Source organism: Vulpes lagopus, chromosome 3 (genome assembly GCF_018345385.1).
Source record: "Vulpes lagopus strain Blue_001 chromosome 3, ASM1834538v1, whole genome shotgun sequence".
NCBI lineage: Eukaryota > Metazoa > Chordata > Mammalia > Carnivora > Canidae > Vulpes > Vulpes lagopus.
The window spans coordinates 145,298,907-145,318,976 of record NC_054826.1 but is presented as its reverse complement, the minus strand read 5'-3'; the positions used below and the strand labels follow the sequence as shown (position 1 = coordinate 145,318,976).

The window sequence follows — 20,070 nt, the reverse complement described above, 5'->3', positions numbered from 1 at the left end:
TCCACAAAGGTCTTTTCTTTCTCTCTCTGAAAAATGTAGAAGTATCTATTTCCTATTGATAGGGAATACGGATAGAAATGAAAATAAAACATCTAGAAAAGGGAGACAGATGAGAGAGAGGTCACACATAAAAAAGGGAGAGGTTGTCTCCAAGAAGGCTTTTGAGAAGGACCATGGCAAGAAAGTATATCAATTTCATAAAACCTATTCCCTTCATGTAAAAAGGGCCTGTAGAGTGAGTAATGAAGAGGTACTTTATAGCAATGGTGAATTAAGACATGGCTAAAGAATCATAAATAAGGTGATCATCTAACGTCTTGCCAGGTTCAAGTCAAAACTCTCAGACACATCCAAATGTAGAGTTTTAAAAAAAAAAAGTGTAGTCACTCAAAACTTGCTTTATTTTTGTTTCTTTGTGGGTTTTTCTTTTTGGAAGGGGGAGAATATAAGACAGATAAGACCCAATGATCAGCAAGTCAGAGTTTCTTCACTAACTCCTGCTTTTACTCATTATCCTCATCCTGAAATATCAGCATAAAGCCTATAGAACTTTCCTTAACTCTCAGCTCAAACAATGCCAAAGATCCTCATCTTAAGAATTTCTAGCCTACAGGGGGCACATATAAGAATTTTGAGATATACATAGGAATTTACATATCCCTTAAAACTGGCAATCTACCTGTTTCCATAAACAGTTTCAAAAGTATAACCTTTGCTTAGAGATGAGAAAATTGGCTAAGAGAACTAGCCAAAATTTCCTTCAGCTTTAAGGCATCCGTAATTGGTTTTGGTGCAAATATTTGTTCTATTAATCTACGCATGTTATAGATGAACTTCTCTGCATTTTTAAAAATATGCTTAAATTAAGTGGTAATTATCTTCCCCATAGAAGTATTTTCTCTTCATGACCCAACAACAAATCCAGAAATACTGCTGCTCTCACGCTACAATAAGAATCACTTGTTATATTATTCTGGTTTTTGAAAGGTCTATTTTAAACTATAACCTAGTGAGATGTAAATAATATCAGTAAGTAGTAATAAACATCACTGCTAAATTTGCTACAGGAAATAAATATATCAACATAAACAAACAACTGACTTTAATAAGTTTATGTTTGGCACTTTTAAAAGTCCTGAGATGCTTACTTTAATTTCAACTTGTTCTTCCATTTCTTTAGTTTTTATTGTAGTGTATTCCTTTTCAAGCCTAAGAGGAGGAAGAAAAAAAAAATCAAAGATATGTTTTTACTCCAAAGTAGTTACTAAATTATAAAATTTTAAACTACATATTAACACAAAATATAATTTCAGCAGATTCCAACTTTTAACTTGAGATACTTGATATTAGAAAAATCATCTGAATAGTTACATGGAATTTTATCAAAAAATTACTTCACAAGTAAAAATGAGAACCACACAAAAAACTTTCGAAAGTGAAATATACAAGGCACCAGAGAAGTGAGTTTACAGATTCTATTCAGTCCTAAACTTATGAAAAGAACCATCTTTCTTCCTCAAATTAAAATACATTGATATAGTTCAACTGGATTTTAACCAAAAAAAAAAAAAAAAAAAAAACAAGTACTAAAAACTGAGTGTAAAATTTATAATGGGGGAAACAGAATGAGTCTTCCCAACAAAAGGATTCCTAAACATAGAAAGAATGAGGCAAATATTAAAATCACCATTAAAAATAATGATAATAAAACATTAAAAACACCATTAAAATTCCACAATAATCCCCACAGGCAAGAAAAACCAAAGGATGTTAAAATTAATGGGTAAAAACTTAAGCACAGTCTCAAAATATTTCTCTCAAAATAGTAAATTTGTAGTATATTGGTATCCTGATAGCACCTGAGCCAACTGATCAAGATTAACACCATCAATAATACATACGGACATCATGCATCCCCTGTTTAGATGTACTGAGAAGGGTACTTCGCTTCCATGATATGCACACCCTCAATTTAATCAAGAGAAGTCATCAAACTCAAACTAGCAAATCCATTGACCAGCTCACTTCAGAAGTATCAAGGTCAAAAGGTAAAGACTGAAAAACCGTCACTAATTGTAGGAGAGTAAGAAATGACAAACAAATGCAATGTACTATTTTTGCGACTCTAAGTGTAAAATCATCTTTACAAAAATTTATAGGCCATACAAAAATTACGCCCACCAAGTTACTTTTAGATCTTACTCTGGACCAAAAATGTTAGTAACTTTAACTTCTCCTAATACTAACAAGCCAAGGCCCCCAAAAAACTTACACCTGCCATCAAAAATCAAATTCTCCCTTAAAGGAGAAAAACCCATTATTTACTATTTATATATAAAATTTCATTTAACACACAATAACTTTTTTTTATTGTGATAAAATACACCTAGCAAAATTTACCATCTTAACCATTTTTAGGTATACTGTTATTAAGTATATTTATAATGTGCAGCCATCACCACCAGCATGTCCACTGTTCTGTTCATCTTATGAAACTGAAACTTTTTGTTTCTCAAATTCAGCAATTTCTAATACTCTGCCTTCAGGTTCACTTATTTTTCTGCCTGCTCAAATCTACTTTTTTTTTTTTTAAGATTTTATTTATTTAGTCATAGACACAAAGAGAGAGAGGCAGAGACACAGGCAGAGGGAGAAGCAAGCTCCACACAGGGAGCCTGATATGGGACTCGATCCCAGGTCTCCAGGATCACACCCCAGGCTGCAGGCGGTGCCAAATCGCTGCGCCACCGGAGCTGCCCTCAAATCTACTTTTTAATCATTCTAGTGAATCATTCATTTCAGTTACCAGACTTTTCAGATCCAGAATATTTTTTTTGTTCGCTTTTACGTATTCTGTCTCTTTACAGATATTTCCATTTTGTTCATCTATCTTTTTCTCGATTTTCCCCACATCTTCCTTTAGTTCTTTGAGCTTCTTTTAAAGTCTCTACTTGTCTACTTTATCTGCCATCGAGTCGCTTTCAGATATAGTTTCTATTTACACCTGACCGTTGAACAACATGAGAATCAGAAGTGCTGACATCCCTGTGCAGTTGAAAGTCTGTGTGTAACTTTTGATTCTCCAAACACGTCACCACTGTTGACTGGAACTCTTACAAATAGCGTAGTCAACATATTTTGTAAGTATCATATTTTGTAATCTTAAGATGAAGGAAGCTACAGAAAAGAAAGAGTTATAGGGAAAATTATAAGAGAAAATACATTTGCAGTCCTGTGCTGCATTTCTCAAAAACAATCTGCAAATAAGTGGATGAGCACAGTTCAAATCCATGTTGTTGAAGAGTCAACTATATTCTTTTCCTTTGGGCCATACTTTCCTTTTTTTAAAATATGCCTTGTGATTTTTGTTATAAGCTAGATATTTGCTTTTGTTTTAAAATATTTTATTTATTTATTCATGAAAGACACACAGAGAGAGGCAGAGACATAAGCAGAGGGAGAAGCAGGGTCCCTGCGGGGAGCCTGATGCGGGACTCGATCCCAGGACCCCAGGATCATGACCTGAGCTGAAGGCAAACCCTCAACCATAGAGCCACCCAGGTGCCTGTTACAAACTAAACAAAGGGGGAAAGGGAAAAATAAAGGGAAGAGAAGAATGATGGCCCTTCAAATCTCTTGGCAATTATTTCAGCTGGAGGATAAGGGGACTTGTAACAATGGAAAGTGGTGCAACACTAATGGCACCTTCCTTGCACCTGTGATCAGAAATGGCACAGCAATCAGATCAGAGCACACAGATTCCAGGTACCTGGAAGACAAGGTCACTTGTGCCCACCCTGGTTCCAAGTTGCATGAAAGTTCCTCCAGAAATACAAGCACAGCTGCATACCATGGGCTGAAGGGTGAAGAAGGATGGTGCTAAGGGGTACTAATGTGCTAAGAACTGAAATTGACTAAATTAGTCACAATTCAGTTCAAGCCTTCCCTTAGAAGTTACTCTTCAGTAAGCCCCAGAGTTCCAAAACAATTACATCAGATTCTGCCACCGCAATTGTTTTCTAGGTGGGAGACCGATCACTGGCGATTTCTACTCCATTTTCTTACAATCCTCTGTCCACAATGACTTTTTAATGCTGGTTGTTATGCCCATTTGGAGGCTTAGAAAGACTGAGAAATTTGCCTAAGGTCACACCTTTGACTGTTATACTACCATGTCTATTACTTTGGTGTATCTAAAAGAGTAATATATTCAAAAGAATTTACAAGACTCTCAAGAGGTGCAGAATGTTTGAACAATGGCTGCACTGCTGAAGTAAGTTTATAGTCCTCACAAGTGCCTGCTTTGTTATGTATTAGGTGATAAATGTTATCATTACTCACTCATGTACCTAAAACACTTGAAATCATCATTTAATCTTAGCTTCCCAATTCAGTCACCAAACACGTTCAATTCAACCTTCTTAACAATGCTCTCAAATACATTATTTCTTCTTCAACTGCACTGATGGCTTTTAAATAAACTTTATTTTTGAGAAGTGATTTTGATTACAAAATAATTGAGAAGAGTGCAGAGTTTGCATACCCCCGTCCCCAGTTCTATGTTTAACACTTACATTAATATACTACCTTTGTAACAATTAATGAACTAATATTAATACACTGTTAACCAGAGTCCATACTAAATTCAGATGTCTTAATTTTTGTCTCATGTCCATTTCCTATTCTAGGATACCATCCAGGGAATCATATTACATTAAGTTGCCATGTCTTTTTAGGCTCCTCTTGTCTATGACAATTTGTCAGATTTTCCGTATGTTTGATGACCCTGATAGTTTGAGGAGTACTGGTGAGGCATTTTGAAGAATATTCCTCAATTGAGATTTATCTTATTTTTGCTAATGATTGTACTGGGGTTATGGGTTTGGAGGAAGAAGACTACAGAAATCAGTCCCATTTTTATCACATCATATCAAGGGTACAAATTCTCACCAGATATCACTGTTGATGTTGACCCTGATCATCAGTTGGCCTAGGTATGCTTATAAGGTTTCTACAAAGCAACTTCAAAGTAACTACAGAGCTATATCATTCTTGTATTGGCAACATTTTTAGGCCTTCATTATAGCTTGACTAAATTACTAGAGGAATCTGACAACTGTCCTCTCTACTGCCAGTTTCATAATTCAATCTTTTCTGCACACTATTACCAGGATAATGTTTTTATAAATGTCGATTTGGATCATGCCACTCCTGGAGTTCAACTGCTTCAGTGTTTATCCATTACCTTCAGGCTACATTTAAAAGGCTTATTACTAAAAATAATCAAGGCCCTTTGGAGAAATGATTTGCTCCTGTGCAAGAACAGGAAAGGCACAAGATGAGTCTGGAGCTTTCTGTTGCCTTACAATAAGGCAATTCTCAAAGAGCCATGGGGACATGTCAAAAGGACACCACAGCCAGCTTGAAAGGGCTCCTACTAGACAAAGCAGGGTAACTGGAGAGTAATGAATTATAATTCACCAAATAAAAAAAAGAGCCCACAAGTTCACACTTATATAAATAAATGAGTAAATATATCAAAAGGAAAAGCTCTTCCTTACAGTAGAATGTCAATTAATAAAGAAGGAATGAGGGAGTGAGAAAATCATAAATGGATATAAATCTGGTGAGGGAAGGCATGTAAAGAACAGGATATTATATTATCTCAAAGCATCTGGATATAAACACTTAATAATAAAATACAAAATAATAACTTTGTAGTAAACTTGGCAGACATCACCTTAACCCAGTAATTAGAAATACCATCATCAATTCTGAGCAAACCAGTATCATATACCCACTGCATGGTTAACTGAGAAGACCCATCATTGGTATGCCTACCAAAAATGCACAATCTGAATCTATTCAAGAGGAAATGTCAGAAAAACCCAAACTGTGGGATTTTCCACAAAGTAACTAGCTTGTACTCTTCAAATCTATCAAGGTCAAGAACACAAGAAGAATAGAGGGAGTGTTTCAGATTAAAGGAGATTGATCTGACACAATTAACGCAATACATGATCCTGGAGTACTTAAAGTGGATCCAAAATCTAGGAGATGAAAGGTAGGGACTGGATAGGAGAGAGAATTAGGTGGGGATTTGAAAGGGGAGATAGTTACGAAGAGTATTATTGAGACAAGTGATAAAACTTGAACATGCTTTGGGAATTAGGTAATAGTACTGTATCTATATAATTCTCTGATTTCAATTAACTATTAGATTCTGCTAAAAAAAATAAAAGTCCTTGTTCTTCGGAAGTACACATTCATTCAAGTATTTAAGAAAAAAGGGCACAGCATCTTAACTTACTCTCAAATGGATCCCCTAAAAATGAATATGGATTTTACTTACATGCACACATATTATTTATAACTCTTAAAAGGTTTAAAAATATACCAAAATGGAAAAAAAAATATACCAAAATGAAATTACAACAAAAAAACAAAGCCTAAGAATGATTGCTTGCAAATTTCTTGTCTTAAAGGAACCTCGGAGCCTTTGTACATATTACTTTTCTGCCTAAAATGCCCTCCTTCTCTTCACCTTGTCAACCTCTACCTACTCTTCTAGACAACAAAAAGAGTGAAATTTTAAAATAAGGTGATGTCACTTTTGTCAAAATTCTCTAATGCCTTCCCTCAGACTTAAAATATAAGTCTGGTCCCTGAGGAGATCAGTATGTCCAACAAAACTTTACAATAGTGAAAATGTTCTAGATCTGTGAGTCTAATATGGTAGCCACTAGCCAAATGTAAGTGACAATGGGCACTTGAAAAGTGGCTAATATAACAGATGAATTAAATCCTCAGTTTTAAAAATTTTAGTAGATACATGTAGGTAGTAACTACCTTATAAAAAAAGCCCAGCTTTAAATATCCTTTGCTCTCTACTAGGTTTTAGATTTCATTAGCCAACACACTCCTATTTGCCTACACTACAGTCATGTTGGCTTTTTGCTGTCCTTTAAACATATCGATCACATTCTGGCCTCAGTCATCATTACATTTACTCTTCTATCAACATGGAATACAATCACATGGTTCACTCTCAATTTTCTCAAGTATCTGCTCGAATGGAACCTTATCAATTTATGTGTTCTATCCTTGAGTGCTATACCTAAAATAGCACTCCATCACTCTATGTCCTTCATCCCGCTTTTCTCTACTGAATATTGGGGTGAAATGTCATAATATCCGTAATTTACTTTCAAATAAAATAGAATTTTATCTAATAATGTAGATGAAGTAAGTAAATGACAAAGCATTAATGTTGCACTATATTGTATGCCTGAAACTAATATAACACTGTGTTAATTACACTAGAATTAAGTTTTTAAAAGATTTTATTTATTTATTCATGAGAGACACACAGAGAGAGAGAAAGAGAGAGAGGCAGAGACACAGGCAGAGGGAGAAGCAGGCTCCATGCAGGGAGCCCGACATGGGACTCGATCCCGGATCTCCAGGATCAGGCTCTGGGCTGAAGGCGGCGCTAAACCGCTGAGCCACCTGAGCTGCCCTAGAATTAAAATTTTTAAGAAGATAAATATTAACTGTTTAATCTAGATGATAAGCATATGGATATTTACTATTCCATTATGTCTCTGTATATTTGAAAAATGTCCCAAATGGAAAAAAATAGCAGATGAAATATGATCTGAAGCTAATAAATAAATTATTCTTTCCTTCACAATTAAATTTCATAAAAAGAGAATGAATTACTATGTTGAGGTCAGTTTTGTTTTGACGCTTTTAAGTCAGAAATCAAAAATACCTTTGTACATTGAAGAAAATGAAACAGAAAGAAGGGATGAAGATAAAAGTAGAAACAACTAGTTCAGCAAAGACCTGGAAGAGATGGAAATAACATACTGAATTAGCATTGTAAAGGAATAGAAATACTATATTCTGAAAAGGGAAGAAAAGAAATATGGCTAATTCTGCAAGCTGCAAATTATAGGAGAAAAGGTTCAGAGAGCTTGAAAAATGATGGCTGACGAATTAATTAACAAGCAAAATAACCTGCCAAAGAGTTAGGGCAAAAATGGGGACACAATCTAGGGAAATGGCAAAGTTTGAAATAATCACCATGGGGAATGGGAGAATTAATCAAGGTCAATAAAAATACACATGAAATGGCAAAGAGATACAATTTACTGCCAGCAATCTGTTTATGAAATTTTCTCCAGCACTTGACTACATGAATACAGGGTACAAAACATAGAGGTATACTTATTTGGATCAGAAGAAGGCTATCTAACATCAGAGTAGAGATCTTAAAGTTGAACAGAGACATCATATGAGTACGAATGAAAGAACTAGGGTGTCAGAAGTTTGATAAGTATAGAGAATAAAATTTCAGAAATGGGATTATACTGGTGATAAAATCTAAAAGGAAAATCAATTATGTTGTTCTCTGTAATTAAAATACAATAAATTCTATTCTTGGCTAGTGTGATTTAAATGTGGTTTTACCAAGAGCTGAAAGTTGATATGGCTCCTAAAGGTTTTATCAATTATAGAAGGGAATAGCTTTTTGGTCAATAATGTCTCAACATTATGGTGCAATGTGATTTAGAAATTTCACAAGTTAAATAAATAAGTTAAATATTAGTGAAAGCTCATAAATTTGCTTGTTTTTGCAAATTAGAGCTAATTTTAATAACTTCACAAGTTATTTATTAATACTAGTGAAAGCTCATAAATTTGCTTGTTTTTGCAAATTAGAGCTAATTTTAATAACATAATTCTCACTTATATACTTTCTGGGGTAGGAACATCCATGGGCGTATGTAAGAGATATGAATGTAATTTTGTTACAACAGTGAAGATACTGAGAACTGTTAGCATATAGTATTGCTATCATTTTAAAGTATCTTGTGCCATAGAAACTAGTATCAGGAGTGGTAACTATGACCTCTGGCTAAGATTTATCTAAATATCGGAGGCTGGAGGACCAACAGCTATCATTCTGAATTATCTTTATCACATTTCAAAAAATTAATCCTTGGGATTTCCTTGAACTTCCATTAAAAACATATCAAGAAAAGCCTTATTCAAAAATAATTCACAATAAACAAAAACTTAAATTCTCAATCTATACCTCATGCCTATCCCGTTGGTTAGACTAATCCTGAACTTAAGTGACACTCTGGAGTTGAGCATAAAAGAATGTCAGTGAAGTGGATCACACCACAGAAGTAGTTTTCAAAGTAAGAGCACACTCACGTATATACATTTACCAGGTTCCTAATTCCAGACAATGTGGAATGGGAAAGGGCAGTTTTATAGGTAATACATAATGATCCCAAGCACCAATACTAAGAGAAGTATGAAATTCCAACATTAAATTTATGTTACCACAAACCAACACAATGAACTAAAATGCTACAGTTCTATGAACTGAGGAAGAAAACTGCACTTATCACTGGACTGTTTTGACACTTCTAGTTAATCTCCTATATGCTTCAACAAACACTCATGACTAAAAATCAAAATATAAAATACTTACTTTTTCATTTTTTTTGAGTTATATTTGACTTGGTAAGCTGCCTGGATTAATTTGTCTGGCCCACCATCAAACTGATGTGGAATGACCTTCTGAAAGTGCTAATAAAACACAATAAAAGAAAAGCATAAGAACTACTTAGTGTTGCTTATTATTAACTAATTGGCAGTAATATCTAAACACACTCAAGAAATCATGAACTGACCTACCTGTAACATCCCTTCCATGTCAAGCTGCATCAGTTCTGCCTGATTCATTTGAAGAAGTGCTAATCCTACTCGAAACACTATTTCTAAACCCTGTGGAAACACATTTTAAAGCCAAATTTGTCTTACTCTGCCATTGACAAAAAATAATCATTCAAAAGAACAGCACGGTAAACATTTAGTGATCTTACTAGAAATTGGCAAATTTTGTATAAAAGTCAGATAGCAAATATTTTGGGCTTTGTGGGCTATTTGGTTACTATCACAAATACTCAACTCTACCACTAAGCCCAAAAGCAGACAGAGATAACACAACAAATGGGCATGGCTATGTTCCAAGAAAACTTTATGTACAAAAATAAGTGGTAGGACAGATTTGGTACCTGAAAACAGGGTGGTCAGTGCATGAATCACAGTTTGCTGGCTCCAAACTAAACTAATTTAACTAGGTAATATAATAAACTAATCTTCCCCAGATCTAATTAATAACAATGAACACTGGGTTTGATTAAGATGTTGTTTGTGTGTTTTTTTGTTTATTCATTTATAAGTTCTACACCCAACATGGCTTGAACTCACGACCCTGAGATCAAGAGTCACATGCTCTCCCAAGCTGAGCCAGGCAGCCACCCCCTGATTAAGATGTTATTAACAATAATAATACTTCCAGGTGCTACCATTCATTGCCTAACCTTGCCTTCCTACCTTATCATCCAAAATACAGAATAAAAGACAAAGGATGACTACAACATGACAATGACAATTAAAAGGACTACCTGCAATATATTCATGGAATAGAAGAAAATTATACATTCATTACTTCTTGCTCTTTGGGTAACAGATGCAGTGCAATAATATTAACTATAAGGCAAATTTCATTTCTCACGAATTCTCACTGAATCATTCAGGAAGTGATACAGAGGTTTGCTTGAGTGTGAGCTCCAGATTTTGACAGCCTGTATTTGAACAACAGTTACTACACTACTACTACATGCTATGTGTCCACAGACAAGCTATTTAACATTCCTTGAAGTCTCAGCTTCCTTATCTAACATCCATTAAACGTACTGACAGGTTTAAAGGAGAATATCCGTATGAGCAGTTTAGTATGGAACACATGGATCTCCTTTATTTTCTCCTCAATGTCCTGCTCTAACGATTAACCCAAGGATTACTCTGCTCAGCTTGCCCATTAGCTTACCTCAGACATAAAGATATCAAATATTCTTGTTGCAATTGGTAATGGAAAAGTCGTAAGAAAGATAGTCAGAAACCAAGATGATGCATACATTGAGGTATGAAAACTCTGAGACTGAAAATGTACAAAGAGCTCTGGAAGATGCTCCTAAAGAGAAGAAAAGAATTAATTAAAACATAATAAAATTGAGCATTTTAAACCAGATTACTGTGTATATACTAGAAAAGACTTTATCAAAAACAAAGATCAGGCATCAATTATGATGTTGAAATTGATATTCAGGATGATGGTTACTATTAGGGAAGGGAAGAAGGGGAAAAGGATGTAGAGTTGGAACTTAGGCTGTATCTGTAATATTTATTAATAAAAATAATTAAAACAAGTAAATAAACTTTAATATTTGCTTAATCATGTTGGTGGAAACACCAGTGTCTAGTATTTTTAATACTTTTCTATAAACTATAATAATTCCAAAATTTTTTTTATTTTATTTTTTTTAAGATCTTATTTATTTATTAGAGACACACACAGAGAGAGAGACAGAGAGATACACAGAGAGAGAAAGAGAGAGAGAGGACAGGCAAAAGGAGAAGCAGGGAGAGAGAGAGAGAGGACAGGCAAAAGGAGAAGCAGGCTCCATGCAGGGAGCCCGACACAGGACTCAATCCCAGGTCTCCAGGATCATGCCCTGGGCTGAAGGTGGCGCTAAGCTGCCGAACCACCCCGGCTGCCCTCCAAAAAAAAATTGTAAAGGAAAGAAATGCTATGCTGAAACACTTTCAGGTGCTATCTATCCTTACCTTCCTACCTTTTCATCCAAAACACACATGCTCCCTCAATTCTAGTAATTCAAAACATAAATGACACATTGAACTGAAAATAAACCAAGAAAGATTAAGGTTGGTTAAAACAAGCCTACATGGGTGCCTGGGTGACAAGTCTCAGTCAGTTAAGCGTCTGCCTTTAGCTCAGGTTATGATCTCGGGGTCCTGGGATTGAGCCCCACATAGGGCTCCCTCTCTACTTGGCAGGAAGTCTACTTCTCTCTCTTTACCTCTGCTCCTCCCCTCCTCATGTCCTCTTTCTCTCTCTCAAATAAAATCTTAAAAAAAAAAAAAAGCCTACTATTTCAGAAAGAAAAATTTAAGAATCATCTCAAGACTTTATCTTCTCTTTTTCTTTAAAAATATGTGCAAACACACACAAAAAAAATGTGCAAACACTTTGCATATCCCTTTTTTCCCACTACACATACAAAAGATAAAGGATTTTAAAATTCTTGCAGGTAAGGCCGCCAGGAAAAGGAGACTTGTAAAAGTGGCTCTCATGTCAGCTGAATCATTAACCTATATTCTTAAGTTCTGCTTATCTAATTGAAATTTAAGTAAATGAAAATACACTATTATATTAAAGGACAATATAGTAAACTATATATATATATACACGTGTGTGTGTATACTATATATATACTATGTATATGTATTATTATATATATGTATTAGTTAATACAATATATATATTAGTTTACTACATATAAATATATAAATTAACTCCAGAAAGGAAAAATATTACAAAGAATATTTTTCATTTGATTTTGATTCCTCTGCTCTTCTCTACACCCTCACACTAGACTCTCAGTCTTAAACTAGGAACATAAAAGCCTTATTTTAAGAACAGATTACAGGCTAGCAAAAAAGTAAGATAAAAAAAGAAAGGCAGGAGAGAGGACTGAAAGAACCAGAACAGACAGGTCTCAAAGGAAATGAACTGATGTCAGTGTCATAATGTCAGGAGCTCCTATGAGAGCACAGTCTATATAACAATAGAATACAATAGGGTATAAAGGGGAAACTCATGCATTCAGGCAATGTGGTTGTGACAGATTAGGCACAAATGCGTAAAGTTTGAATATGAGAACGGCAGTCGAGTTCCAGACTGTGATCTACTTGTAAACAGTATCTAACTGGGAAGTAGGTCTAAATTGTGTTAACCAATGAATGATCATGTGATTAAAACACTGATTTTTCAATTGCTGTAACACTTTAAACATTAAGTTTACTTAGTCATCACTCAAACCAAGATGACAAAAATATAAAGGCAATATGCCTGTGAATACTACAATTTTACCTGTATCATGCATTCAAACTGGTACATACAAAGGCCCAATTCTGCCATACTTGGTTTAAAAAGTTCACGAAGTCTATAATCTTGCATTAATTTAACAAATACACAGAAAGCTTCTTCTTCTGGCATCTACATTAGAAAGGGGGGGGGGAAGCAATATAGGTTAACGTTCTGTGATATACAAATAAGCTAAATTCTATTTAAACTAAGTACCCTTTTAACGAGAAATACAGTTTTGAGAGGCCATGTGATACAACGTTAAGCACACTGAACCTGGAATCAAAAGGTTCTGATCTCCCATTCTCAGAATGAAAAGTTAAACAAATCTTATAACCTCTGAGACTAACTGCCTCACTTGCCTGATTCATGAATTCAATAAATCAATATTCAGTTAGAGCCAGATACTTCTGTTTTTCTGGGTATATACCACTGAACAAAATAAACACTCTACTCTCATGAAACCTGAACATCCTACTGAGGGGAGAGAGACAATACATGTAATAAACCAATTCATATGTATGCCTAATGGTTTTGAGTACTATGGAAATAAAATAGAGTAGGGTAACAGGAAATGCTGGGGAGATACATTATTTATGTAGGTAGGTTAGGGCAAGTCCCTTGATAAGGGAGCATTTCAACAGAGTACTGAAGAAAATAAGGGAGCAATTGAGGAAAGAGTAGTCCTGGGAGAAGGAATAATATAAGGCCTTTAAGTAGAATCACAATTGGCATGCTCAAGCAACAGCAAACAAGAGACTACTAATTAGGAGGAATTCTACAAGGGGTGGTTAGGTTATGAAGGAGAAATACAGGGAACCAGAATACATAGGGTTTTAGAAGTCACTGTAAGGATTTGGGCTTTTACCTTACATGAAATGGGAAAACTTTCAACATTCCTGAGCAAAAATGATATGATACAGCATAAGTATTTTTAAACACACACACACACATAAAATAAATTTTCAAAGAATCCGTAAGCAAGGTTTAAAAGTACCAATCTCAAATTTTATGTATAACTCACAAAAAAAAAAAAACTATATCAAATAAGATAATGAATGTAAGAGCTCTTAAAAGAGCTCACAGATATTCAGAACATTTGCTAATTTTCCAATGCTCATTTAGTCACATTATATCAAGGTGTTTTAAAAGAGGAACCTAAGTCTCTCTAGGTAGTCTTCTTACTAAAGACTGCTTCTAATTACATTTCTCCTGGTCTTGCCACAGCCATGGATAGAAGTGTTACTGTTGGTAAAACCTGTACTTCCTTCCTCCTTCCCAAAACATATAGCCACAGTTCTGCCTTGGAGACCATTCTTATCAATCCCATCATTCCCATTAATTTACTTCACTGCAAGAAGCCCAAGAACCCAGAACTCTCATTCATGTGGTTCTACTGCTCTTTAATCTAACCCCATATCCAGCCTTCCCTATACCTTTTCCATAGCACTTTCTGGAACTCATAACCTGCCATCAACAAAATATCCTAACTAGATCCTCAATCTCTTTACCAAATCTTCTTTCATCTTTTTCCTCTAACTGAATCTTGTCTCCCCTAAGATGGCTGTTTCCTTTCCCATCTCACTGGAAGACACCAGGAAATAGGTATATGCCCTTCCTTGGACCTTGCTGACTCATGGTCATTGCAATGACTCCCTCTCCTCTCTGAAACAGATACTTGTGGGTATTACTACTTCTCTTTTTTGTAGTAACTTCTAGGTGACGTACCCAAACCCCACTCATTTTCATGAGGACTAATGCCCTGGCCTAGCAGATCTTTGCCTTCCTTTCTTCCAGTGATCCCTGCTCAGGCTCTAGAGCCACACCACTTAAGATTCAAAGTCCACTTAATAGCTATGTGACCTTCAGCAAATTAACCTATTGCTCAGTTTCAACATACATCAAATGGGTAGAATAACAGCACTTAATTTCACAGCGTTGTGATGAAGATTAATACACATGGAGTATATATGACTTGCAAGTCTATCACTCATTTATACCACATTACCTTTTTTCTATTCCCAGCTCTTTTGTGTGGTCTTTGCTATATTTATTCACTCATTTAAATCCACAATTGCACGTCTTTATCTCTCAGTAATAATTCCAACTGAAAAACCCCACCTTTGAATAAATCCAACTCTACAACTACATTTAGGCAGGAGAAAGTGGCTGGATAAAAACAAAACATTTAACCATGCTGGCTGGTCTCACTTTGAATTCTGTGGACTTTTAATGCTTCTGGTATATTTTATTTCCCTACTTCAATCACTCTCATTCTCCTAGGCCACCATTTCAAACTTTCATCTCTGTCCTCAAGCTTCCATTACCTCCTTCCCACCAACTCTAAGTTAATGATCTTATTGGTATTTCAGTTTTTTTAAAAATTAGAAGCAATTACAACAGAATTTTCCCATTCTCACCTCACCACAATACCATTCTACCTGCATCTGCAACCATTTTATAGCCCCCAGTCTCTCTCTTCTATTGGCCTGAACTTTTAGTTCTGGTCTCATATTTCCAACTACCCTACTTATACTTCCACTGGGATGTCCAAAAGACATCTCAAACCACTCCTAGTTTCCTACCTGCCATTCTTTGCCCAAACTTCCACTCAAAACCTTTATGCACCATCACTGTCTCCTTTCTCTTTTACTACACATCCAATCTATCAGTAACTCCTGTTGGCTCTAAATTCAAATTATTTCAAGAATCAACCACTTCTGACCAGAGATACCTAGTCCAAACCACCATCAAAAGAGCAGTCCATTGTCTGGACAATTCCAAGAACCTCTTCACGGATGTGGGAAGCAAAAGTGGAAGAAAAGTCTTTCCATTCCATCCCACTGACAAGTCCTTGAAACAGGCAAAGTGACATTCCTCCAGGAACTCAGCTGTCTCAATGTTAATAATTCGCTAAGGGCAAAGGCAATCTTAGCCTGACCCCAGAATTCTGTAAGTCTACTTTGACAAATAAAAAGTCCTTTGGAAACTTCCTTCATCTCTGCCTTCCCAGATACATGTTGGCAATCATCCCCCAAGCATATGACTGACCGACCCACCAATACATATCTAAAGGGTCTCATGACTAAGGTTTCATTAGGCAGTAATAAATGACCTTTTCCCAACTATAACTAGCTCCATCAAAGTCCTGGAAACCCTGTTTTCAAAATTCCTTAGAGACCTACACTAACCCTAACCCCCTCCCAACTTGAAAGTACATAATAGGCCACTCCTCATGAACCCAGTACAGCTCTTTCTGCACATGGTCCTGTCCCCATGCTTTAATAAAACCAGCTTTTTGCCCCAGACATCTCAAGAATTCTTTCTTGGTCATCAGCTTTGAATCCAGTATCTTTCCTACATAATTTATGGGTCTCTCTGCCACCTTCCTATGTTTCCTTCCCAACTGTCTGTTCCCCATCAGCATGGAGCTGCAAAGTGATCCTTTCAAAGTATGAATTAGACAATTTCACTCTACTGCTCAAAACACTCTAGTAGCCTGTCATATCCTCAGTAAAAGCCAAAATCCTTACAAGGCCCTACATTATATGACACCTTACTATTTCTCTAACCTCTTCTTCTACCACTACCTTTCCCTTTCCATTCCACCCCTACCACCCCTCATTCTAGTCACAGTGAGGATGAATAAATTTTTTGTCTTATAAGAATTTCTTCTCTTCTGAACATTATCAGAAAAGTTTCATTCCCTCCCTCCTCTGCAATAGCACTGATATGGGAACTGACAATATTTTTTAAAAAGTTGAAGTAATTAAAAAAAAAAAAAAAGTTGAAGTAATTGAATAAAAGAAAAAAAATCATTGGGTCCTTCTCAAGAAGACTGAAACAATGGTCACAAAACAAAAAGTGTGATACCAAGGAAAATATAAATATGAAGAACAATCACCCACTTGTTTTATAGCCACTCCTTTCTATTAAAAATCTGGGCACCAAATCTTAAAGCTGCTACGTATTTTCTCTATGACACTGACTTAATGAGAATCCATGCCTTTTGCAAAGGTCTAAAGGAGACAAAATCTACCTAATTTTATAGGAGTATTAAGATATACACCAAACATATATCCAGCACTTGTAGCTATTTTTAAAAACATGTATTAATTAAGCTAACTTTGCAAAATTTTTTCTCAGACTCTGAGTTATTTTGCCAAGCTAACATGTGGGAGGCAATATAGCACAAAGTATTAAAGAATATACTTTAAAAACCAAAGAGAGGGAGCTTTTGAATCTGGCTGCACCAAATTTTCTAGTTTATGGCCCTGGGCTAGAAAATTATCATATGGTAATATATTAGCTGCCATTGATAATCCTAGCTAAGGAAATTAATCATTAAATAAAAATACTGCTACCAGCATTGCCTACACTATCCTGAAGAAAAATGTAATGGCCCCTTAGGATTCAAACAGGCCTAGCTCTGCAGTTATGAGATTCCTAACTCAAGTAAGGAAAATCTGTTCTTTAAAAAATGCTTAACAGAAATAAATACTGAAAGGTTATTTTGAAGCTAATTTAGAAAGTAAAAAGAATAGAATTATGAAAAAAAAATCACTGGATTGATAATAGGAATGCTTGAGAGTTCAGTAGTAAAAACCCTACCAAATACAGATTAGGAAAAATCACAACTGTGCAAAGCTGTTATACCTCAACAAATCTAGTTTTGTTTTTATTATTTACAATCCAATGTCACCTAGAAATGGACAGTTATCTTACAACAATAACAATCAGTTATTATGTTATAAAACAAAATAAAAATCTGTCACTCTTATTAATCTGTCACCAGTGTCTCTGACATCAGGTTTTTGCTACTCAGAAAAGTAGTTTGATAGTAACAGAGGTTTAAAACTCAGGCAGAACTGCTGGGAAATTAAAGCAAAGCAAGGGGAAACAGTTTCAGGTTCCTACTCTGCTTTTATCTACCAAGAAGAGTGATCTTGGGCAAGTCACTGAACTTTGACTACATGTCTACTATGTGGCAAACACCATGCTAGATTTTTACATTTATTATTTCATATGACCTCACAATGCATCGGAAAGTAGACAGTATTATCTAATTAAGGCTCAAAGAGAGATTAAATAATCTACCCCACATTCACAAAACTCAGTGTAGTACTGAGGTACTGAGATACAAAAACCAACATACATACATACATATATATATATGATACTCATATCACATATATATATGATACTGGGTTCAAAGCTGATGACTGTGTGTGTGTGTGTGTGTGTGTGTATGAATGACTCAAATCAAGCTATCTCCAAGGTTTCTCTTCAGACTATATTTTAGTCTAAGAATCATATAGAGTACGATAGACTTTAAAAAAAAAAAATTTCAACAAAGGTGAAGAGAACACTATTAGTCAATTCCCTTAATTCAATTTATAAACTGAGGATCTGTTCCTGACTTCTAAAAACATCCCTCCCAAACCCACTCCAAAATTAGTTGCTAATAGAAATATAGGTTATTATCTTCAGGACAATAAAAATAATTGAGTACCTATATTTTAGAGCCTATATAACAAGATATGCGTAACAAGCCCTCAAATCTATGACAACCAAAATTTCTGTGTAAATTTCAAAGATGGATGCTATAAACAAGATTTTCATACCAACACTTCAATCATGTCCTCCTTGGATGAGAAAAGATTAGTCTTTATTAAATATTAACATATAATTTAAGATTTAAAAGTAGATACAGGCTTTAGTGGGATATTATGGCCACAATGAAACGGACATTTCATTTAGTGGCAGGATATTATTGCATATGTTATTTTCAACACTTTTAATATTTTCAAGTGCAAACTAAATATCCCTATTTAAATTATGCCTAGGGAAAAATTCCTAGTATCAAACAATAAAAACAAGTTTGATTTTTAAATTCACCAACCCAACTTCAATAAAGAACTTAATCAGACACTTAAGATTTATACTAACTTACCTGCATAAGCAACAATCCAACTATAAAAGCACTTCCTTGACAGTAACCAACCTCACGATCCACTAAAGAATATGCCTAAAAAGTAAAAAATGTTCAGAAGACTTTAACATGCTATATTATATCTTCCTTCTCTAAACACCTAAAAATATAGTGGAGTAAAGACTATTTATTTTTTAGAAAAGCTTTTGCTTGCTGGTTGTAGAGGTTATCCTATAAGTGTTTAAAAAGTAGGTGATTTATTACATAAAAATTTTTTTTTACAATTTCCCAATTAGAAACTGAGAGCTCCTAAGGACAAGAAAATAAATCAGTGAAGTAACAAATCTTATAAAATGTTTACCTGAGGTAAAACCAGAGTAAGGTTAAGGTAAAGCATTGGAAAAACTGAAATGGTTTAAGAAGAAATTAATATTTCACAGAGGTAGTTGAAAGGGAAAGGAATTATGAGAAGAAAAAAGGCAATATTGAAAGAAAAAATGACAATGGCACACACTTTTAAGAGCTAAGAGCCTTTAGCAGTATTGGCCACAGTAAGCAGAAAACTTTGTTCTTAGATTATGGAACTCACGTAAGATAAATGATCCATTTTCATAAAGGATCTTTCTATGGTGTATATTGATTTATAGGCTATTTGATTTTAACCAACTAATACCAAGCAAAGGGATGAATTTTGTAAGTTCTCCAAAATGAACAGTAACGTAGCATTAAAATTAAAGCAGAAATTATTCTAATGACAAATTTCTGAAAAAGAAACTTGTGGTGAAGGTTCATGCTTCACTATATGTATGATTTCAGCCTTCTGAGAATTCACTTCAAAAAATGAATAAATAAAACTTACCTTCATTACATTAAATAAAACCTCCTGTCCAAGGCTATCTTTTTCCTTAAAAAAATTGTGTTCAGGATAAGTTCTAGCAATGTCCCTTCGGATCAATTTTTCACACGGTGAGGTCATTTTCAGGAGTTCTGAATACTGATCCTTAATTGGCATACTTTGTGCGCTACATAAAAGTTGCCAAACTATTGCTCTAAAGTGGTGGGGTATCCCTTTACGAACAAGCTCCTAAAAATAAAAAGATAAAAT

The 20,070-nt window shown here is 34.9% G+C and overlaps 1 protein-coding gene across 6 annotated transcripts in view; it reads right to left on the bottom strand.

Annotated features, from left to right (window-relative positions):
• EVI5 (ecotropic viral integration site 5) overlaps positions 1-20,070 on the bottom strand; it is a 195,096-nt gene that overhangs the window by 112,074 nt on the left and 62,952 nt on the right. For all 6 annotated transcript variants that reach the window (XM_041747686.1, XM_041747683.1, XM_041747685.1 and 3 more), the window contains 7 exons: positions 19,825-20,049; positions 18,987-19,061; positions 13,040-13,165; positions 10,916-11,059; positions 9,718-9,807; positions 9,512-9,609; positions 1,149-1,209 (listed from right to left, as the gene is read on the bottom strand). In XM_041747686.1, coding sequence (XP_041603620.1) covers positions 1,149-1,209; positions 9,512-9,609; positions 9,718-9,807; positions 10,916-11,059; positions 13,040-13,165; positions 18,987-19,061; positions 19,825-20,049 — 819 coding nt within the window. The remainder of the gene's footprint in view (positions 1-1,148; positions 1,210-9,511; positions 9,610-9,717; positions 9,808-10,915; positions 11,060-13,039; positions 13,166-18,986; positions 19,062-19,824; positions 20,050-20,070) is intronic.